We start from the raw sequence: 24,359 nt of genomic DNA on the forward strand, positions 1-24,359 counted from the left end.
ATGCATTCACTGCTATAAATTTCCCTCCAAGTACTGCTTTTCTTGGCTGCAACCCACCAATTTTGATAAGTTGTCTTTTCATTTTTATTTAGTTCAAAATATTTTAAAGTTTCTCTTGAGATTTCTTCTTTGACCCATGTGTTATTTAAAAGTGTGCTATTTAATCTCCAAGTATTTTGGGACTTTCCAGCTGTTATTTATTTTTAGTTTAATTCCATTGTGGTCTAAGAGCAGATATTGTATTTCTAGTCTTTTAAATTTGTTAAACTGTGTTTTTTCAGCCCAAAATGTGATCTTGGTAAAATTATTTGATTTTTAAAAACTACCATTTAATACCTTGTACATATGAATATTTATTAAAGTCTGTGTCTGATAACTCTAAAATACAGATCTCCCGTGGGTCTGTTTCTAATGTCTGTTTTTCTTTTTAATCAGTTCTGGTACTTTTAGACTGAAATCCTGGTAGCTGTGTATGGAAAGCTGTAGAGAGAATCTGAGGCCCCAGGTGCATTTTTGCTTCTGGCGGGCAGTTGGGGTGAGAGCAGATCACTTGAATCCCCTCGGGGACTGAGTTGACTGGAAGTAGGGTTTATGTTTGGGGGCTGGTCTACTTAAGATTCACCCTGTTCCTAGGTGTAGCCCTTCAGGAGTTCAAGTGGAAACAGGGAATGTTAACTAGAGTCCCTCTTTGTGGTTCCTGAAAGCCAGCATTTGGACCTCTAGCCCTGTGGAACCACCCAAAGGCCTGCTCGCCTTCTCAGCCTCTTGACTGTCATGAGGGAGAGGCAGCGTCACACGTGTGCTCAGCTGCACTGATCTCTGCACCTCGGCTCTCAAGTCCCCACTCCTCAGCAGATCTCTGATGACTGCAGGATGATTTTGTCTATTTTGTTCTCGGTGTGCAGTTAATCTACCATGGCAGAATGTGGAAATCCCAAGCTTCTTAAGAAACAGTTGTGTAGCTTGGTCCGTCTGCCTCCGTCCTCTGATTATTGCTGGGCCTTTCTGGACAAGGCCACAAGTCCCAATTACTGGGAGTGGGTGAGACGGGATCTGAAGAATGAGGGTCAGTAATGTAAGACCAGGGTGCAAGTGAGAGGGCCCGTGCTGACTGTGTGGCAGCCTGTTCCAGTGTGCTGGGTGCATGGCCCACTCGGCGCAGCCAGGATCAAACCCTGCTGGTTGGCCATGATGTCCAGCAGCTTGGCCTTACCACCCCAAGGAGAGGTTGGACAGCAGCAAGGCTCTTAATACAGGCTCCCATTTCTGGGAACTCTGCTCGTGCTCCTGCTTGCTGGAGACTGCTCCAGGCCTGCCACCCGCGGCCAGCCAGGCAGAGAAAGGTGGCAGTTAGTGTGCCAGGGCATGCAAACCCTGAAGACTGGCTTTGGAGTCCAAGACACCTGGGACTGAACTCCAGCCCGTCACTCCCTGGCAGCAGAGCTTGGGAAAATTACCTACCATCTCTGTCTCAGTGTCCTCATCGGTTCTCATGAGGATTATATAACATAGCGTGCATATGATAAAGTCCTTAGCTCAGTACTGACACACAGGAAACACTCCGCAAATGTGACCCGTTATTTCTGCACATCTTTTCACCACTAAGCAGACAGTGACACAGCCTTCATGCCAGGCCCTCTGCACGGGCTGTGATGTAAAGAACGGTCCCTGCCTGCGGAAGCGCGCTGAGGGGTGTGGCCCGAGAAGGCACCTCACTGGCCTGTCAGTCGTGGGCCTTCAAGGTGCTGCTGGATGAGGAGGCTGGGAGGAGTGTCAGGCAGAGTCAAGAGCACATGAGAGACCTGTGGGTCAGAGGACACATCTATTCCAGGACCCAAAAGTAGTTCCACCTAGTTAGGGCAGAGATGGGAGAGGATGAAACAGGAGGAAAGAAGACTTCTGGCCCTGCCCTCCACCGTAGAAGGTGTCCCTGGGCTGGGGGCAGAGGCCAGTGCTGCAGTACGTATGAGCGCCAAGCACCTCCACAGAAGTCTCTCATTCGATCCTCAAGACAGGCCTGAGGCCTGTGTGGGTACCTGAGTTGCAGGCTCCATATCACACATGGGGAAACAAGCCCTCAGGGGCCCAGAGATGGCGCTTGGTCATGGAGAGCAGGTGCCCCATGGACAGCCAGGTGGGGCCCACCCTTGGCAGGCATCCAGTGAGTCTTTTGGTCTGATGAGGCATCTCTTGTACCCTGTCCCTCTGGGCCTCACCCACCCACTTACTGTGCAGGCGGCTTCACCTCTCATCCCCAGGCTGGGCCCCATATTCCCACCTGACTCCACTGCTCTGCCCTTTTCTTGGGAGCCCTCCCCGAACCCTCACATCCAGTTTCTAGGTCTTGCTGTCTGCTTTTTGTCCAGAGTCTCTTAAGCTTGCCCTTCTGGGACAAGTGAGTGGTCCGATGACCCTGCTGTCTGCAGCTGCACTTTCCACGCTGTCCAACCTCCCTGGCCTACCTCGACCTCTGTCTCTTTACAGCTCCCCAAACCCAGGAAGCTTGTCTTCCTCATCCGTTCCTTAACTCCCCATCAGCTCTGCCTGGACAGTGGTACCGAGGCACAGGGACACCACCCGCCCCTAAATAAAATGGGATGATTGCCCAATACAGTTGTTCAGTGGACTCTGTCAAACCAGGAGGGAAGGAGGAAACAGGCTTCCTCTGCCTCTGGAGAGGCTGGAAGCCAGGCAGGCAGCGCAGAGGCAGGTGTGGAAGAGCAGGGATGGACGGCTCCACTCAGCCCAGGGCGTCTCTCCCATGGCCTGTTTTCCAAAGAACAGAGAGCCCTGCACAAAACCAAAGCCGGAGGAAGCCTGCTCTGCTGCCGCCTGTTCAGGGATGCACTGCTCTGTGTATGGACGCCTGGGAGGGGCAAGAGAGAACCAGACCTGACCCCAAGAGTTTCAGAGGAAAACCTCTGCACCAAAGCTCGTAAACACAACTCACAGAGGCATGCTCACGTGGAACAAGAAGAAACCAAACGTCTCAAGTCATGTTTGAAAAGCAACTTCAGCTACCTAGTTCTCTGACTGCCCTGCAAACCTCCAGGTCCACTGGGGCCCCCCCATGCCTGAGTTGGGCAGACTGTATGCCAGGCTGTGTCCCCACTGCTACCCTGCCCCATGGCCTCCAAAGCTGCCAGCCCCTGCCCTGCTCAGTGCACAGCCTTGGTGGACACCATGGGCTAGGCCTGGAGAGGCTCTTTCCCGCTTCCCCTCCTCCTCGTAGAGCCTGTCCACAGTGTCTGGGACGGGGAGTGTCTCTTCCCCAATCTGTCCACAAAAGTCAGCTTCCCTGTTCTTCCCACACTTTCTGGGTGAGCGCTACTCCTAAAACAACAACGTGTTGTTCTCATGTCCTGGGTGGCACCCAGGATGGTAGTGCTGGGGCAGCACTGGGCCACCAAAGACCAGGCGGGCATAAACACACTACAGGGTGCGATGGCCTTTGATCGGCAGCCTGCTAGAGCACCACCCAGTATGGGAAATGTCAAGTCTGGGGACATGCCCTGACCTGCCCAGCATGGAGAGTCCTGCCAGTCAGCCGCCCACACCTGGAGGCACGGGAGGCTATGAAGCATGCCCACTGTCACACAGCACGCCACTGGACCCAGTGTGGGATCAGTTTCCCTTCTACATCAACAAACCTACGTACCACCTCCCAGCTTCATTCTTAAACTGTCCGAGCAAACCACCAAAGGCCCCTCAGGTCTTCAAATTCTTCCCCAACACTGGTGTCACTCCTGTTGGTGTGCTGGGGGCACCCAGGCCACCCAGAGGCACAGCACCACACCTAGTTCCCCCACAGCTGGGGGAGCAGCTGCCTGCTCCAGCCTGGACACACGAGTTGACCGAGGGATGGCCCCTGCCCAGCCTGGCAGCTACTGCACCCCAGGGTCTTGAAGGTCGTCCCCAGAACCTTCCAAAGTCCTGAAAAGCCAACCCAAGGCTGAGAGAGACCAAAGTCTGCTCCCTTTCCTATGATTAACACCAATCTTCCCGACTTCACCTGGGAAGTGCTCCCATGCATGGCCTGCAGCTCCCAGGGAGACCACATGCTGAAGACCCCCCCAGGACCTCACTCCTCCTCCAGGGGCCGGGGCAGTGCCATGAGCTCCATGGCTCCCTAAACTGGGCAGTGACAAGGTTCTTCCAGAATCAAAAGCTGCCATATGAGCCTGGGGGACACTCTGGGAGACTCTGCCCAGGACAGTGGCCCCAACAGCCTCTCCTCACATTCCACTGGACGGTGCAGGGCACTGTGTGCCGTGCACATCCAGCTAGCTGCTGAGCCAGACTCTTCTCTACTTCACCCAGCAGCTGCCAAGAAAACCACCCTCGGGGCAGTAGACAGGGCCAAGCCTGAGACAGTGGGCTCTACCTGTAGTGAAGAAGTTGGCCGTCCGCATTGTAATCCCTGTAAATCTCATAGTCCTTCTCAAGGAACACTCCTGGTGGTGAAGAACTGAAATACAGCAAAATGAAAAACACGAATGTAAGTGCAATAATTTTAAAACACAGTACATTTAAAACAATATGATTTCACTTTTAAGAATGTGAGTGTGGCCCTTTCACTCTCTCACAAATGACCCCAGTGTCCTGGCTCCTGCCCACAAAGCTGTCCCTGTCACTTGATCAGTTATTTCTTCTGCTGTAAGCCCACCTCCCTGCAGTGCTTGGCACACGGCCTGGATGGAACGGACTGGAGACCCACCTGCCCTCTAGCAGAGACAGCTCCACTGTGGCCCCGTTCAGAGGTTGGGAGGCAGGCAAGGACACTGATGGCCTCATCCGGGATTTTAGGAGCTCGGATGACTGTAACTGGGGCTCCTATTCTAAATGCACAGTGAGGGGGTCAGTGAGACTCACAGCTTTGACCAGACATGACCAGACAACCCAAGAAGGACGCAGCACTAGAAATACCCCTTATGGGGACAGTAACCTTCTTAAAGGTGGGGGTTTGGAATACAACAGGCACTCAATATCTGGGAAATGAATAAGTGGGTGATTATCTCAGCAGATGTTCAAAGGCACGTGATAAAATTAACATCTATTTATGATTTCAAAAACTCTCAGTAACCCAGAAGTAGAGGAAAATTTACTTAAATTGATTAAGAATATCCCTAATAAACCCAAGGCCTTATGATACTCAGTAGTAAAAGGCTGAAAGCAACCCAGTAAAGTCAGGATAAGATCATCTACTCTCACTACCACTATGTAATAGTTTTGGAAATGCTAGTCAATGCAACAAGACGAGAAAAAGAAAAGTAAGAGATTTAAATACTTGAAAGAAAGAGATAAAACTATCCTTACCTGTCAACCTAGAAAAACTAAAAGAATCAACTGACAAACTATTGGAAGTATTAAGAGAGACTGGTAATGTAGTGTTCACTTCTGTAACACATAAAATCAATGGCCTTTCTGTGTTAGCAGTAACTGGACGGAAACAAAGTTCGCTTCATCATAGTGATAGCAACAAAAATAAAACAAAAGTCCTAGGCATAAATTAACAAGGAACATGTTGGCTCAATATGAAATAAAACATTTTATTTTTAATAATTCCTTTATATATCTTTCATTGAGGTATAAATATATATTTAATATGTAACAGAGAAACACATAATCTTGGATGAGAAAACTTGATAATTATAAAGATATAACTTCTCTTTAGTTAATAAATTTAATGTAATTCTAATAAAATTTCCAACAGGAAGGAATGTTTTTAGAACTTAGAATGTTTAAAAAGTTAACCCCAAAAATTAAACATAAGAATAACTAAGAAAAAATTCAGAAATGATAATGGGAGAGATTGTTTGTACCATCAGTTATAAACAATATTATAAAGCTACATAATTAAAACAATATGGCACCAGTAGAGGACTAGACAGATTATGGAATGCAATAGAAAGCCTAAATATTGACCCAAATATATGTAAGAATTTAGTAAACAAGAATTAAAAATTTCCTATTTAGCAAGTACACTGGAAAAAAATCATGTGTCTAGCAAAGGGAGCTCCTATCAGCTCAGTGTTGTCCAACCTGAGAAAGAGAATGCAGCTGTGGAGATACTGCTGTGGTACTTTAAAGCTGATAGCAGACAGTACCAAGTGGGTTTTAAAGTTTCCTTCTTTGTGATTATATGTATTTTCTACAACTAATGTGCATTGCTTCTCTAATAAAAATGTCAATTTTTTAAAAAAAAGTTGAATAAATGAATGGCTAATGTTAACACTGACTGGTAGTCAATATCTTCAAAGATATAATTATGCTATAGAACAAAAAGCTGGAAATATGAAAAATGATATATGCAAACCCATCTATAAGATACCGATACTTCCATCTCTATCTATATCAGTCAGCGCATCCCTCCTCCTGCTTCTAACTGGCCACCAAAAGCCCTGCAAGCTGCGGGCACCCTGGTCATTGGTTACAGTTACGGCCACCACCCTGTATGCTCCCTGTGATCACTGTGGCTTTGCCACTGGTGCCCAGGCCAGGCTGAACCATGGTTCTTCTTTCTTCAAAGTCAGAGCCAATGCTGTCTTCCCACCACTGGGTTGTGACCTACACCTCAGCATCCTGGAGGCACCATGGATTCCTCTTGCTGGACTCAATGGCGTCACAGTTCCCTGGGCCCTTAGGGGCTCTGACGCTCCATTCCCCACTCCAGCCACCAGTGCCCAGGGCTGTCAACTCTCCTCCAGACTGCCGCTGACCAACCAAATCACCAACTCCATGCTGAGACTAGGCTGGGGGCAGGGATCAAAGCAGGTGAGGCAGATATATTTCTGCTCCTACAGAGCTCACATTCAGTGTGGAGTTCACCACGGAACGAACCAGAGCCTCAAGCCGCTGTAGGACCCAGACAGGGAGCAGCCCTAGGGAGGGAGGCCGGGGACAGCTCTCTGAGAGGGCAGTTTCAGCAGAGAACGGGGGAAACAGGAGACTAGACAGAGGGACTGCAAGGGAGCCGAGTTTGGCACATCCCAGGAACAGAAGGGAGGCCCCTGTGCTGAGGCCCAGCAAACAGTGAGTGGGGGCGCAGAGGGGCCTGAGCCAGATCACACAAGGCCTTCTGGGCTGGCCACAATGGAAACCCTGCATTTCACTTTACGTCAGGAGTCAGCAAACTATAGCTTGTTGGCCAAGTCCAGCCTGCTGCCTGTTTTTGTGAGCTAAGAATGTGAGCTAAGAATCACTTTTATATTTTTAATTTTTTGTGTGTGAAAACTACAAGTGTCCATAAGTAACATGTTATTGGAACACAGTCCTGCTCACTCGTTTCCATGCTGTCTGTGGCTGCTTCTGCCTAACAGCAGACTTGAACAGCTGTGACAAGACCAGATGCAGCGCTCTCATCACCTTGCAACACTGCTCAGCACAGTGCAAAGTGCAGCGATACAGCCGTAACTCAACAGCAGCGAGCGCCACACGTAGCGCCACCCTGCAACATTTGATTATGTTTTTATTACCAGTGCATACTCATAAGGTTACAATAAAAAGAGAACAGTGGACCTTGAATGTTACACTTCTAAGGCATGGTGGAGTGTTGGCTGTATGTTGCTGCATCAGGCGGAAAGCATCGTGCCCATTATGCAGGGACACACAGCCTTGTTAAAAGAACACGTGTCAACATCACTAGACAAAGGACTCAGCACAATGTTCCCAACTTACGCAACAGTCAGAGAGAAGTTTAGACAGAAACAGAGACTCTCAAATGGAAATCTTATCATGGTAGAATTATTTCACAAAACGAAAATGACTCTTCTACCACGTAAGTTTCCAAGTGGCTGATTTGTTAGCCAAGCAGGAAACCTGTTCACTGGTGAGTCAATTAAATCGTGTTGATCGTAGCAGCTAAAATCTTGTGTCCAGGGAAAATAAACTTGCTAAAGACTATTAGCCTCTTGGCAAGAACAGTGGCTTAAAGAGCCGAGGACAATGAGAACGACACAGACACTCAAATGCCTCAAGTGTTTCCTGGGCTCTTGATGGTCAACAGATGTCACTGATAATGCTCAGATGTGTTATTTTATTCAAGGAGTCAATGCTGAGTTTGAAGTGACTGAGGAATCAGCATCTACCAATCACCCATGTGGAACTCAATTCCACTCAATTACAGCTGAGATTATTTTCAAAGAAGTTGAGAAAACATACAATTCAGTATAACCTGAAGTGGAATCTGCTAAGATGTGTTACAAGTGATCATGCTACGAATGTATGTGGATCAGAAAAGGCTTAGTTAAAAATTTACAAAGCATGTGAAAACGTAAGGTGTTTAAAGGTTCTGGTTATTTAGTGTATTATTCACTTGCAGCTACTTTACAGCAAATATTTGAATCTACTATATGACAGAGTAATTGGAACAGCAGTGTTGACAGTGAACTTCATTAACTCTTGTGGATGTCGCCATCATCAGTTCCATGGGTTTTTGTCAGAAACAGAAGCTAAATACCCCACCCTGCCCTACCACACAGCAGCTGAACAGCTTGACAGTGGGAAAGCTTTATTCCAATTTTTTGAAAACTTGAGGCTGAGACTGAAATTTTCTGAATGAGAAAAACCCCTCTCAACCACTATTATCAAACAACGAATGTGGGTTTTTTTCCAAAGGCTTGATGATGTTTCTTTCTTTTTTTTTTCCTGAGGAAGATTAGCCCTGAGCTAACGTCTGTTGTCAATCCTCCTCTTTTTGCTGAGGAAGACTGGCCCTAAGCTAACATCCATGCCCATCTTCCTCTACTTTATATGTGGGATGCCTACCACAGCATGGCTTGACAAGCGGTGCCATGTCAGCACCCGGGATCCGAACCAGCAAACCCTGGGCAGCTGAAGTGGAACGTGTCAACTTAACCACTGCTTAGCTGGCTCCATTGATGATGTTTCTTAATGAATTCAACCTAAAATTCCAAGGCAAAACAGTGCTTAAATGAGAAACTTATACTGCACTCAAGTCATTTTGATGACAACTGATATCTGAGTCACAAGTAACACCAAGGTGCTTTATCTACTTCCCATGCTGTCAAAAATCAAAACAAGAAGTGAGATCTCCATTCCTACATAAATTTGCAGTAGATATATTTTCCAAGCTCAAACTACAGTTCCAGCAGGGTTTTTCAGACCTCAATGTAAGTGCAAGTGCAAAGGAAATTTCCACATTTCAAAATCCATTTAAGTGTGTAAATGAGGAGCACCCATCTAACCTTCAGTTAGAAGTGATGAATCTGCAACGTAATGACATGTGAAAAGGCAAAAATCAAGAGAGGAATCTAATGGAATTTGATAAACGCTTTCCAAGTGATGACTATGTGCAATCAAATTGACAAGCTCTTGGACTGATATCAGTATTTGTAGTACCTACATGTGTAAAAAGACATTTTCAAAGATGAAACATGTAAAATCTCATCACAACTCCCTTTGGTCCCGCTGAGGGGCCACACTGGCCTTCCTGCTGCCCCCTGAGCACACCAAGAGCCCTCCCTCCTCGGACTCAGCACCTGGTACGTCCTCTGCTGGAACAGCCTGCCCTCAGATCTGACACGGTCTGTCCTCACAGGATTCAGGTTCCTGCTGAAAACAAACTGTAACGAGGAGACAACTCAGTCAATCGCACCTGACCCAGAGTTGACACTGATGATGGAACTACTAACAAGGACCTTAAGAGTTATTAAAACTGTATTCTCTATGTTCAAAGGCTATAAAAAAGACTGAACATGTTAAGTAGAGAAATGGAACAAATAAAAGACCCGGTCAAAGTTCTAGAGAGGAACACTGCAATGTCTGAAATGAAAAATACACTGGAAGGGATTAATGGCAGAATAGGCATTACAGAAGAAAAGACTAGTGAATTTGAAAGTATAGCAATAGAAACTATCCAAAATGAAACACAGAGAAAACAAAGATTAAAAAGAAAGGAAGGAAGAAAAAGAAAATCAAGAAAAAGAAAATCCAAGAGCACTAGGGAGCTGTGGGACAATGTCAAGCAGCCTCACACACACGTGATCGGAGTCCTGATGGGAATGGACAAAGAATATTTGAAGAAAAGAATGACTGAAAATTTCCTAAACTTGATGAAAACTATAAAGCTATAGGTCCAAGAAGTTCAATTAACCCCAAGCACAAGAAACAGGAAGAAAACTACATCAAGGCAAATAGTGAACCAACTGCTTGAAATTAGCAATACAGAGAAAATCTTTTTTTTTTTTCCTTCAAAGATTGGCACCTGGGCTAACAACTGTTGCCAATCTCTTTTTTTTTCCCTGCTTTATCTCCCCAAACCCCCCCCACCGTACACAGTTGCATATCCTAGTTGCACGTCCTTCTAATTGTGGGATGTGGGACGCTGCCTCAATGTGGCCTGACGAGCAGTGCCATGTCCGCGCCCAGGATCCGAACCCTGGGCCGCCGCAGTGGAGCGCGTGAACCCAACCACTCGGCCACAGAGCCAGCCCCCAGAGAAAATCTTAAAAGAAGCAGAGTGAAAGGACACATCATACAGAGAAGTACAAAGTGAAGACGAAAGATTCTCATCAGAAATGATGCAAGCCAGAAGACAGCAGTGCTGCAAAATGGGAACACCTGTCCACTTAGAGTTCTAGACCCAGAAGAAACATATCTCAAAAACGAGATTGAAGTACTTCTTAAAAAACACAAGTTAAAGTCCTTACCAGCAGACGTGCATTACAAGCACTGTCCAGTGAAGTCTGCAAACAGAAGGAACGACACCAGACAGAAAGCTACACCAGAAAGGAAGAGCACTAGAAAAGGTAGCTATGCATTAATGTAAAAAACATTTTCCTTTTTTAAAAAAATGTAATTGGCTGCTTAAAGCAAAAACAACAAAAACGTATCAAGAGGTCTATAACAGAAATAAAATCCATGACAGCAATAGGATGACGTCTGGGGAAAAGCTGGGTCCTTACATCACATGTGCAGTGTTGTAATGCTGCCTGGAGGTCGACTCTGATCCGTCGTCTATACTAGCAACCACAAAACCACCACTAAAACACAGCAGAGAATAAAAAACACAGCCCAGGGAAAAAGCGGAATAAGAAAACACTCAACCCGAAAGAATAAAAAAAGGGACAAAGGATAGAAAAAACAAAAAAATAAACAGCAAAATGAAAGATTTAAACTCAACTATAGAAATAATTGCATTAAATGTGAGTGGTCTAAACTTCCCAATTAAAAGGCAGAGACAGTCAGATTGGATAAAAAAGTAGGACTCAACAGTCTGCTGCCTACAAGAAAATCAAAATAAAAACAAAGAAATAGGTTAAAAGTAAAAGGCTGGAAAAAGAGATACCATGCTAACAGTAATCAAAAGAAACCTGGAGTGCCTATACTAATGTAAGTAGATTTTGGAGCAAAGAATATTACTAGGAATTAAGAGGATCATTTCATAATGATAAAGGGATCAATTCACTAAGAAGACATAACAATTGTAAATGTTTAGGCACCTAACTACAGAGGAGCAAAATACTCGGGGGTATTTTACCTGTGAGAAATCCAAGCACAGGTCTGTACAAAGACTTTACATGAAAGTTCATAGCAGTTTTATTTCTAAGAGCCAAACCTGGAAGCAACTCAAATGCCCATCGCGAGGAGGTAGGGCCACACAGTGGAATACTACTCAGCAGTGAAAAAGGGAATAAATTACTGACATATGTAAAAACTTGTCAAAATGTCACCAATTTCACCTCACTCTGGTAGGACTCTGATCCACACTCAGAGGAGCTCTGAGGAGGGCCCATGGTTGGGCCTCACGCCCACAATCTGCCCCTTCCTCACAGGAGTCTTCTCTGCTCAGTCTCATGGATTTGAAACGAGACTGAAGCTGGGCATTCAATACCACAAACTTTATTCAGTGGCCAAAGAAGGGAGAAGTGTGAACAAAGTTCACAGATCAGCTTCTCAGCTCCTGGGGTGACTAAGCAGCTGTTATAAGTGGTCGAGGTAATGAAGGGGTCGAGGTAATGAAGGGGAGGAATATGCAGAGTTATTTGGGGAAATGGGCAGGCTGTTCTGGGGAGCAAGGGTGCCACCTCTTTCTTTCCTTATTTGGTTGTGTCCCGCCGTTGCCATGGCAGCTGTAAACTGTCATGGCGTTGGGGGCGTGTGTTCTATAATATAGTGACGTATTACAGTGAGCGTATAGTGAGCTGTGGGATCTGTGTGAGGTTAAGTCCGACTGCCATGTTGCCTTCGACGGGTTTTGACTGGTTTTGTTCAGCCATCTTCTCTTTCCTTTCTTTGTGGTTTCCTGCAAGCTAAAGAGAATGTGTTAGGCTTGTTTTGAGCAGGGCTGTGGTTAACATCTTATGGGGTCAGGGGCCAGGGTAACAAATACAATTATGTTGAGTGAAAGATGGCAAAAAAGAATACATACTGTTTGAGTCCATCTACATAAAATCCTATAAAATGCAATCTCATCTACAGATAGAAGGCAGATCAGTGGTATCTGGGAATGGGGGGCGGTACAGAGAGGGGCCGGGGGCCAAGGAGGGCCAAGGAGACTGTCAGGATGACGGAGACGTGCATGGTTGTGATGTGGTGGTTTCATGGGTGCATACATGCACAAATATGGTGAGACGCTTTACACCTGGGTAGCATTGCCTGTCAATGTCCCCACCGAGAAGCAGGGAGGCAGGAAAAAACACTGAGCAGGGCATGTTTTTCTCTTCTATATACTTTCCTCGACTACTTCAACGTTTTTTGTGAAAATTTATATCTTCATAATTGGGGGCGAGAAGAACAGTAAAGCTACCTTCAATTTGAAAACAAAACCCATATCTGCCTCACCCCAAAGCTCCCGCCCCTGGGAAGCAAAGCTGTAGGGGGTTGTTTCTGTCCCTTCAAAAACTGAACTGGAAATCCAAACAAAACCTACATCAAGGACCCACTGGGTGGAGGTCTGGTCCCTGGACCTGCAGGACCCCAGAGTCCAGGGCCCGTCTGCCCCAACCACTCTCCATCCCAAGAAGCCCCACCAGTCAGTCCAGAGCTGCCCCGTGCTGGACACAGGCTGTCCTCTGGTGGGGTAGGAGACAGGGCGACCTGGAAGGATGCGGGGCAGAGGGCAGGCAGGGGCCGGGCGCTGGGGTGGAGACGGCAGCAGAGAGCAGGCCTTGGTCTGGACCGAGAGTTCCTGGCGATTCGGCATTGTCCCCTGGGCAGAGGCCGAGTTCCACTGTGGCCTGAATGCTGCCTTTGTTGCCACTAGGCCGACCCTGCACAGGGTGCCCAGCCCAAAGGTCACATGGAAACTTGGACTCACGCAGCATCTGCTTGCTGCCTCCAGGGCGGACGGGACCTCCATGTGTGGGGTAGGGAGGGTGGAAGCAGCTGGCCGCCCCCAGTCCAGTCCTGCCCAGGCCTGTCTGAGGTGCTCGTCCTGCAGGCTGCAGCCTGCTGCTCTGCTCTGCAGAGGAGCCGTCGTGGTTGGGGGCCTGTTTTCCCCCAACGGTTTTTCTCCATAAGAGGCAGAGCTTCTTCCCACCCTATGCCCCTCACAAACTGCAAGCCTGACAGCACCTGCACTTCCCTGTCTGGAATATCAGGCCGGAGGAGGGTGGGAGGGCCCTGCGAGGAGGCCCCAGCCAGGAAATGGGAAATGTGGAGAAACACATGTGGGCCTCTGTCTCCCTCAGGGTTGGCTTCCTGCATGCCCTGCCTGACGGAGACCACAGGGGGCTGCCTGTGCTGCCCAGCTGGGAAGCGGGGTACCCCATTGCGTCCTGTTGGTTCCCACCAGGACAGGGCCAGCACAGACAGCAAATCCAGCCGGCATGTCCACATGCTAGACACTAAATTAGCTTCATTTTCCTTCTTGGTAATAATCAAAATTAAACAAACAAAAACAGATAAAACCAATGAAGTTAGAAGACAAGGGAGGCAAAGCTACAGACCCCACGGGGGAGACAGGCACTCAGGAACTCTGCACGTTACGCACACACGCTGTCACAGGAAGGGAGAGGGAGCAGGACTCAGATCTGTCATGTAACTGACACCACCACAAGTGCCCGCCTACACTCCTGAACATGGAGGTTAAATGAACCCCTGTGGGGAAGGCATGAGAGTAACCATCCTGGAGAGGAGCAGGAAGTAATCGCTAAGGAGGAAAGTGCTTTAGAAAATCAACACATTTAATAGAGCTTTAGGAACATGTTAAGTTGAACAAATGGCAGTGTTGTTTTTGTAGGTTGAAACAAGGTTAAATATTACCGATTTCATATGGTTTGATCTGTTTATTAAGGGCACATGTGTAAGAAAAACCTCAATGAGAGAGATGGATGGGGCAGAGGTTTTTAGAATCACAGTAAATTAGTGAAAAAAAAAAGACTAAAAAGCACACATTCTTTGTTTTCAACAAGACTAAAAATTTTTAATGATATCCTTGAATAAAAAAAGACATATACCATTTAAACTGTGGCAAAAGTGACACACACACACACACACCATGTCAACAGAGAAAGTGAAGAGGATCAGCAAGTGCTGCAGCACAGAACACCAGGAGCACACGTGGGGTGGCATGGCGGGCCCAGGCCACGTGCCCAGCTTGGTGGGCTCCAAGTCTCCCACATTACAAGGGCTAAATGATAAATCCAGCACCATGATGCTCCTGGAGTCCTAACTAAAGCGAAAAGGCAGCCACAGATGGGAAGTTAGGAAAACTCTATTACACCAACAAGTAACCCGGAAGGGAGGGTCTGGAGCAACCACGGTGCCTGCTGTGAAGGGGCTATGTGAGAGGAAGGTCGTCTCTGATGACAAAGAGCATTTCAATGTTGAAGACGTAACAAGACTAAATTGGACACATGAGTTAATGCTGGACAGAAACATGCAGTGCTACACCTGCACGGCAGAGAGGAGTCCTGTGGGGACTCAAGGCCCAGACTAGGACATGAAAAGGAAAAAGTAAGTAACTGATACAGTGGAATCCGTACATGAACATGGAATTTCATGCTCTTAAATGAGAACGCTATTTTTCAAGTGTCCGCAAAATATTTCCAAATTGGATCATCACCTATAGAACAAAAAAGCCCAATAAATTTTAAAAAGCGGGAATTTTAGACTCTATTCCTTGGACATAATATAATGATTAAAATAAATAACATAAGTTAAACAAACCCCATACTCTTGAAAATTAAAACAAAATTCTCCTAAGTAGAGCAGGGTCAGGAGCGGCCAAGTTGCTGAATGACCCCCGGGGGCAGGGCCGAGCAGAGCTGGCGCCCCAACCAGGGCCCCTTCTTGGGAAGCAGGGCTCAGATCTGCTCCAGGATGGAAGGTCAGCACTCAGAGACTTTGGAGGCAACTGGAGACCTGAAGACTGTGCCTCCCAGACCCAGGGCAGCCGGAGCCACCACACTTGCTCACTGTGCAGGGGCCGCAGGGAGCGGTCATGATTCTCCAGGCCAGAGCTCTGCCTCACCTGGGCACTCCCAGCCGCCCATGTGGTTCTCACAGCCCTTTCCAAAAGGTACCCAACACAAGCAGTCAAGTCCAACTGCACCCAGTCTGACTTGCATCCTAAACTGAGGCACCTTAACAGCTGTATGTGGGATGTTGTGTGTGAGAGCACATGCGTGTGCAGGCATGTGTGAACTGTGTATGTGTGTGTGTGTCCTGTGGCACAATCGCCAGGGAAAAGGATGGCTCTATTTGTGCAAACATGGCATGCAGAGAGAAAACATCTCTGTAAGCTGTATGATAGCTGCTTCTCATTAAAACCAAGATTTTTAGTAGCTGATGCTCTGTTCTGTAAATTGTGTGAATTCTCTCAGCAGAATCGCTCTTACTTGCTGTGAACATAAGTGGTGGCTGATAATGAACCAGAGCAGTCCCAGGTGGAGAGCCAGCCCTGGGGAGGGGGGATGGGGCTGATGTTCTGGCCGACAAGTGCTGGACTCAGCTAACTCTCAAAAATGAGGGGAAAACGTGGTATATTTCCTGACCAAGACAACAAATTTACCATTAACAGATTTTTGCAGAGAAGAAAGAAAAGAACCATCTGAAGAAGAACAAGGTAAAAAGGAATCGTGAGCAAAGAAACATAAACTGTGGGCAAATCTACACAAGAGGCATCCAAACAAGAAGAAGTCATGCTGCAGGGGCCCCGCAGGGTGGGACAAGGGCAGAAACTGACTTCAGATTCCTGATAAGTCAAACATTTGTTGTTACTGCCCTCGAGTTGATTCCAACTCCTAGTGCCCCTGTGGACAGCAAAGAGGGTTGACCCCTGCTGGTCTTTCTGCACCATCCTCTTGCCTTCCATCCTATACCAGACAATGCTCAGCTCCTATTCACAGGGTTTCTATTTTTCGGAAGTGGGTAGACGGGTCCTTCTTCTTAGTCTGTCTGTCAGTCTGGAATCTCCACTGAAATTTGGTTCACCGTGGGTGACCATGCTGGTATGTGAAAGCCTGGTGGCACAGCTTTCAGCATCACAGCAACACACAGCTGCCACAGACAATCGACAGACGGGTGGTGTGGTTCCCTCAGCAGGACACGAACCTGGGCCATGGTATGAGAGTGCGGAATCTTAACCAGTAGACCCCCAAAGTCAAACATGCCATGAATATTTTAAGTATAATCAATGAATAAAAATCTCACAGAATAATAAGAGATATAATTTCCTGACCAGAGGAGGGGAAAATAAAACAAAACCCACTTAATCTAGTAGGAGGCAAAAAAATAAATAAAGAGAAAGGCAGCCCAATATCTCTCTATAATAGTAATAGCTAAAAATAAGGTAACACAAAATCAGGAACTCTTCACACTAGCAACAGAGAATGTAAAACAGCGGAGAATTAAAGACTGCAGACCTTGCGAGCACCCAGGAGGCAGTGTGAGCACACGGCCCAGCACTCACAGAGGACGAGCTAACGTGGCAGAGGGGTCAGCGCTCCGCAAAATGCAAGTCAATGGATCCAACGGAATTTCCCCTTGAATTTTCTGAGGAACTTGAACTCTAAAACATACACAATGGAATAAAAGTTCACAACTAGCCACGACTGTCTTAACCACAAAGAGGAGAAGGGAGACTTCCCCCCGCACATGTGACACCCACCATGGGCTCAGGTGGTGCTGACTAAGAACAGACGGATGGGCCGCAGGGCCCACAGCACAGGCTCCTGTGTGGTGTGGGGGATCAAGTCAGCATGGGTGAAAAGCACACGCATTGCTGGGCAAAGGCGGGCAGTGTAGGAGGTGAAAGGTGGAGCCCTCCTGGCCCTATACAATGGTGGCTCCAGACAGACTGAGCCCCAATGGCAAAAATAAAACTATAATGTTAACACAAGACATGTAAGAGAATATACTTGGGCCTAGGCCAAGGAAGAACTTTTAAACAAAACATTAAAAATATAAACCACAAGGCAAAAACGCCCATAAACTTAGCTGCATCAAAATCAAGGACACCAGGGACCAACCAGTTAGCAGGCAGGTGGCAGAGAAGGAGAAGATACACATGATGTCTGAAACGAACAAGGAACTGACATCTGGAATTTACCAGGAACTCCTGCAAACTTATACAGAAAGTGAGCCAACAACTCCAGTAGAAAAATATAAGCAGGCAATTCACATAAGAAAAAACTCAAAAGGCTGCCAAGCTTGGGAGAGACAGTCAAAATCAAGGGCAAACAAGGAATGAACATGAAAGCGAGGACTGACTGGATCGGCTGGGTAAAGCCCAGCGCTGGGGGCTGCCCTGCTGACCTCTCATGGGGCAGTACAAAGGCCAGGACACCCCACCCAGGCCCCCAGAGGGGCAGGGCTGTCCCGCTGGTGAGAGGTTAACGCCAAGCGCACGGAACTGCAGGGACGCAGCCTAAGAACAGCCTCCCACCACCAAGAAGGTGTGCAGCCTCCAGACCACCTTTCATAAGAACACACTCCCACAGCAAGACACACCTTAGACAATGGCGTGGGAGTGGTGTGCACACAGACAACGGACAAAAGGTAACCACGAAAAGATGATAAACTACGTCCTTTTGCTGCATCAGTGATCTCAGTAAATACACAGTGGCCCTCCATACCTGCAGATTCTGCATCTGCAGATTCAAGCAATTGTAGATGGAAAACACAGTACACGATTGCAACCATCCTGCCCAACCAGAGACAGGTGTTCAGAAAGGATGAGAAATAAACCGAACAGCCATTCATTATTATAAGAAACATACCCAAAGTATAAGGACAAGGACTATAGTTAGTGCAAAGACATCAAGAGGGAAATACTAACCAAAGAGAGACAGCAGTGCTATGTTAACGTCATAGAAAGTGGACTTCAAGGCAAAAACACCATGAGGGGTAGTAAGCATTACTACATAATGGCAGAAGGAAACTGCACCAGGAAAACAAGCATTCTAAACGTATGTGCAACCAAACCACAGCTTCAACACAGAGGGAGCAGCACAGGTGGACTGACAGGAGAAACAGACAGATTCCACCATTCCAGTGGAGACACCACCTCTCGGAATTGCTAGATCAGGCAGACCAAAACTTAGTAAGAAACTCAATGAATACAATAGCAGATTTGACCTCATGAACAAACAGAGAACCCTAGATTTAATTAACAGAGAATAGAAATTATTTCTGAAGTAGTCATAAAATCATTTACAAAAATTCAGGATTTAGGCCACAAAGCAAGTCTCAAAAAAAAAAAAAAAAAAAAAAATCAGGGCCAGCCCCATGAGTGAGTGGTTAGGTTCGCACACTCTGCTTTGGAGGCCAGGGTTGGCTGGTTTGGACCCTGGGCACTTACCTAGCACAGCTCATCAAGCCATGCTGTGGCGGCATTCCACAGAAAAGAACTAGAAGGACTTACAACTAGGATATACAGCTATGTGCTGGGGCTTTGGGGAGAAAAAAAAAAGAGGAAGACTGGCAACAGAAGTTAGCTCAGGGCCAATCTTCCTAAAAAAAAAAATCATGCTTTCTGACCAAAATGAAATTAAGTTGGCGATCAAGAACAAGAATGAAAAATAACCTACAGTTTTGGAAATTAAGACATTTCTTAGTTATAAATGAGTCAAAGAAGAAATCATAATTAAAATGAGAAACTACTTAAAATTGAACAACAATGAAAATTCTACATACCAAAAGTTGTGTAATAAAACTAAAACAGTATGTTGAGGGGCTGGCCCGGTGGCGCAGCGGTTAAGTTCGCACCTTCTGCTTTGGCGGCCCAGGGTTCGCCGCTTCGGATCCCAGGTGCAGACAAGTCCACTGCTTGGCAAGCCGTGCTGTGGTAGGCGTCCCACGTATAAAGTAGAGGAAGAAGAGCATGGATGTTAGCTCAGGGCCAGTCTTCCTCAGCAAAAAGAGGAGGATTGGCAGCAGATGTTGGCTCAGACTGCATCGTGTTCACCACCAAAAGTCTAGTTTCTCAAAGTTCATCTTAGAAGAAACAGTGAAAACGCATGTGTTAAGTTTCCAACACAAAAGGTTAGAAAAGGAATGAGAAAATAAAGTCATATAAAGAAAAGAGCAAAGATACAAGAGAGGCTCACTAAAGCCAAATGTTGGTCTTTGAAAAGACATAGAATGCCACAGAAAATCCCTTACAAAACTGACCGGGTGAACGAGCACACGCAACTGTAGGGTGAGGAGTAGGTTACACAGGCAGAGAGTATCTCAAAAGACAAAGAACACTGCACAGAGCTTTACACCAGTACATTTGTAAACTTAGATAAATGGACCATTTAGTAAAAACATATTTTATAAAATTGGATTTAAGATATTAAAAACCTGAATATTCCTGCCAGCTTTAAAGAAATTGAATCAGTAGTTAAAAACGTATCCATCCACACAAGCCACAGGCCCGGACGTGTGCAAGTGCAACTGCCACACACCCAGGAACAGATAATGTCTCAGAGGAAGTGCTCCCAACGCTGACGTGAAAACCAGCCAAACACAGAATGAGGAGTACAGGCCATTTTACTTATCAATATGGAAAAAAAGTCCTAAATAAAATACTAGCAACCTGAATCTATTTAAAAAATCACAGAGACCTACTATCCCAGGAATGCAAGAAATACAGAATAATAATAATAATTAAAATGTCAACTGTAGCAGCGTCCCGGGCTGCTGTAACCAAGCCCCACAAACTGGGAGTCTGAAAACAACAGAAATTCACTCCCTCACACTTCTGGAGGCCGGAAGTCCAAAAGCCAGGTGTGGCAGGTCTGGCTCCTCCTGGAGGCTCTGAGGGCGACTCTGCTCCAGGCCCCCCTCCTGCTCCTGGTGCCGGCCATCCTTGGGCGTCCCTTGGCTTGTGGCTAAGTCGCTCCAGTCTCTGCCTGTCTTCACCGGCGGTCTCTATCTTCTTATAAGGATACCAGGCCTCTTGGATTAGGGCTCACTCTACTCCAGTGTGACCTCATCTCAACTAATTCTATCTGCAAAGACCCCATTTCCAAATAAGGTCACATCACAGGTACTGAGGATTAGTACTTCAACAAATCTTTCTGAGGGACACAATTCAGCCCACAACACTGACATAAATAGACTCAGAAAACATACTTGATAAAACACTACACCCGTTCGTGACCAACAGCCTACAGCAGAAGACTTCCTAGGCTGACAGGCGGCATCTCAGCACCCCAGGGACAGCAGGCCTGCAGCCTGAGCATTAGGACAAGGCCAGGGTGCTGGCCCTCCTTGGTTCAGCCTCGTTCCGAAAGTCCTGGCCAGCGTGGGGTGGAGCCAGCATCACAGGCAATCCAGGAGACGGATGATGAATCATTAATGAGATTAATGAGAGCTCAACAAAGTGTAAAAAATGACACTGACATATAAAAATCAACATCTGTATACCAGTAACAATCAGAAAATAGGGCTTTAAAAAGAGATATAACTTACAAAAGCCAGAGCCATAAAATTGATAAAGTGCCTAGAAATAAACCTTCAAGAAATAGGCAAGGCCTTTGTGGAGAAAGTATACAATGCACCATCTTTATACGTGGGAGAAGACGACATACTCAAGATGTCCATTTCCCCCAAACTGAACCATAAATTCAACACAATTCTAACCCAAATCCATACAGGGATTCTTGTGGAAACCTGATCCCAAACTGACCCAGGAATCCCACAGAACATCCAAGACTCCTTTGGAAAGAGGACACTCCTGCCCGCAGACAGCGTGGTGCTGGCTGGAGGGTAGAGGGCGCAGGGCAGAGAAGGGCGGCTGCTTATCAAGACCTGGAACCCAGAGTGTGGGTGATGGACACACATGTCAACAGAATCCTAAAAAGAATCCAATCCCTTCACCTAATTACAGAGATGAGTCAGCAACCAATAAAGAATTCAAAATCATCACGGTCCAATAAAAACCAGACTCTAGGGCCGGCCCTGTGGCTAAGTGTTTAAAGCTCCGCATGCTCCGCTTCGGCGGCCTGGGTTTGTGGGTTTGGATCCTGGGTGCGGACTTACTCTACCGATCAGCCACGCTGTGGAGGCATCCCACATACAAACTAGAGGAAGACTGGCATGGATGTTAGCTCAGGGCCAGTCTTTCTGAAGCAAAAGAAGAGCAAGATTGGCAACAGACGTTAGCTCAGGGTGAATGTTCCTCACAAAAATAAATAAATAAATAAATAAAATCTTTAAGAAAACAACAAAAAACCCTGAAACAAACAAAAAAATGAGACGTTATCTGAGCCCTGAACCTGCCAGGTCTGCTGTGTAAGAGGAAACACGGGAGAGCCTGTGGGCTCCAGGAGGGGACCAGAGGTGGGAGCATTGTTTCTAAGGATGTTAACTCCCATCCCACCCACCCATTTGCTCTCTCCTCCTGCTCCCTGCTCCCCCTGGGACTTCTGGCTCCTACCAACAGAAGCTCCCCTTCTGCAGAAGACTCCCAAACTTCCCCTCCAAGCCCGCTCAGACCTGCCCAGCCATTGCCTCTTTGGCCTCTGACCCCTAGTGTGTGTCCAGCATCCACACTGATCTGACCCCAATACATGTCCTGTCTTCCCAATCCCATGCAGGAGCACCTAAGTGCACCCCAAAGCCGCCTGCACAAACACCAGACTGTGTGGCACAGAATGGCGTTACCACTCTTGCTGCTGACTGACAGTGGGCCTGTTTCCATCCTGGGCCACCTGCATGGCGTTTTCATGGAGCAAAAGGGACCCCACGTGGTTTTCACCAGGACAGACACCATCCTGGCACATTACCATCCAGCCATTCCTTCTGGACTTGGCTCCTTGGGCACTGGGCCCAGGGGTCTACTCTGGGGCCTAGAACAGTATCTGCTAGATATGGGCACCAGGGTGCAGGCACTCAGGGTATGGGGCAGCAGGGTACAGGCCCTCGGGGTATGGGGCACTGGGGAGCAGGCACCTGGGGTATGAGGCACCAGAGTGCAGGCTCCCAGGTATGGGGCATTGGGGCGTAGGTTCAGGGTATTGGGCACTGGGGTGCAGGTTCTGGGGTATGGGGCAGCAGGGTGTAGGCACTCAGCGTATGGTGCACTGGGGTGCATGACACTGGGGTGAGGCTCCAGGATATGGAGTATTGGGGTACAGGCTCTGGGGTATGGGGCGCCAGGGTGTAGGCTCCGGGGTGTGGGGCACTGGGGTGCAGGCTCCGGGGTCAGGCACTTGGGGTATGGGGCACCAGAGTGCAGGCTCCGGGGTGCACACTCTGGTCACTGTTGCCACTGAAACCACAAGGTGGGTATATGAGCACCACAAGATATCCTGATGTGCATGAGGTTAACAGGAAGAGGGAGGCCAGGCATCCACCACCACGTGTCACCTCTGCACACAGCCATGGCAGCTGGTGGACGGGGCAGACACATCCTCAACCCCAAGGCCAGAGTCCTGGGGTCTCTCTGGCGCTTGGGGCACAGGGCCTGGCCGCTCTGCTGCGCTGCCTGACCACCTCAATCCTTTACTTGTAAAACGGGGATGACAATAGCACCGTCCTCTGGGGTTCTAGTGAGACCCATCAAGTTTGGGCAGGGGAGGGCTGGCACCTATGCTGGTGCCCGTCCCTCAGGTCCCCGAGGACCTGCCTCCTGAGAATCACAGGCCTCGTCTGCCCAGACGGGGCTTCGCCAGGAGAAGGCACCTCCCCTTCATGGCATGTACTTTGTGGGAGCTGCCTCTGGGGGGTACTAACGCCATGTCTGCACTTCCCAAAGCACACAGAACCAGACAATTCCACAGTTTTTAGCCAGAAAATCTCCAGCCCCAGACACTTCCTGACAGCTGCCTCTAGGAAAGGAGAGGAGAGCGGCCCTCACTTACTGTCCCCACCAGAGGCCACTTGGCGGGGAGGCAGATCTTGGTGCCAGAGGGGAAAGGTGAGGAGACACGCAACCCTCCCCATCACGGAAGGCTCTTGTCAAATGGAGACGAGAGCCACTGGGGACATAGGTGGCAGCGGGCACAGGCAACTGCTCACGGAACAATCAGGCCCCACCCCCGTGCCCCAGGTCTGCCCGGGCCGCCTCACCTGCCGCTCTCCTCCTTCACAGCCCCAAACACGGCCTGCCGGTTCGCCCTCCCTGGTGGTTCCTGCGCCTTCTCACTGACGTCCGGCTCGGGCTCCAGGGAGGAGCTGGTGCTGCCATCACGGCTGACGCTGCTGCCTCGCCCAGGGCTGTTCTCTGCGGAGGCGCGGGGGGACTCGGTGTTCTGCTTCAGGGTCTGCAGCTTGGCCAGGGGGATGATGTCGCAGTCCTGTGGCCGATGCCACACGGTGCGCTGGGTGGTGGCATTGTAGTAGTAGAAGCGGGATGTGTTGGGGTCAAAGAGCTCCCACCACTGGTTCTCGCTGGTGCGCTTGATGCGGACGCCAGCGGGTGGGTCCCACACGCACTCACCGGTGACCAGGTTGGCATACATGCGCTCGCGGGTGCGTGGCTCGATGATCTCCACCCACTCCAGCCTGAGAAAGAGAAGATGGTATTAGCGTGTGGCGGCGCTGCAGGTGGCCAGCCCAGGACCAGAACGGGAGGTTGGCAGAGAGAAGCAGGGGGCCCCACCCCGGGCCTGGCCCCCAACCCACGGGCAGCCCCATCCCTTAGGCAACGTGCCTTGCATCCCAAGCCGCCAGGTGGTCCACCCTACATCCAGCATCAGACCTTTTCTCACATCCAAGAGTTTCAAAAGCAAGAAATCCTGTCACAAAATAAAACCAGCCCAAACCCAAGTTCCACCCCTGGTTTTCTAAATGCTCATTAGTTCCCAGGCCCTCGTGCGCTCTCTGAGGGGTCTTGGGTCTGGCCCCTCTGGCCCACCCCATGTGGAGGGGGCACGGAGCTCCCGCCTCAAAGGGGCTGTCCACTCTCCTCGCGTCCGGCAGCATCCTCCAGGAGCCCTGGCTGCTCTCAGCCTGCCTGGTCA

The 24,359-nt window shown here is 48.2% G+C and overlaps 1 protein-coding gene across 8 annotated transcripts in view; it reads right to left on the reverse strand.

Moving 5' to 3' along the window:
* Positions 1-24,359, reverse strand: part of ARHGAP39 (Rho GTPase activating protein 39) — a 124,766-nt gene that overhangs the window by 26,451 nt on the left and 73,956 nt on the right. For all 8 annotated transcript variants that reach the window (XM_044780878.2, XM_044780881.2, XM_070481912.1 and 5 more), the window contains exons 3-4: positions 23,467-23,901; positions 4,385-4,468 (exon numbers count right to left, since the gene is read on the reverse strand). In XM_044780878.2, coding sequence (XP_044636813.1) covers positions 4,385-4,468; positions 23,467-23,901 — 519 coding nt within the window. The remainder of the gene's footprint in view (positions 1-4,384; positions 4,469-23,466; positions 23,902-24,359) is intronic.

The sequence above is a fragment of the Equus asinus genome, chromosome 12, assembly GCF_041296235.1.
Source record: "Equus asinus isolate D_3611 breed Donkey chromosome 12, EquAss-T2T_v2, whole genome shotgun sequence".
NCBI classification, from domain to species: domain Eukaryota; kingdom Metazoa; phylum Chordata; class Mammalia; order Perissodactyla; family Equidae; genus Equus; species Equus asinus.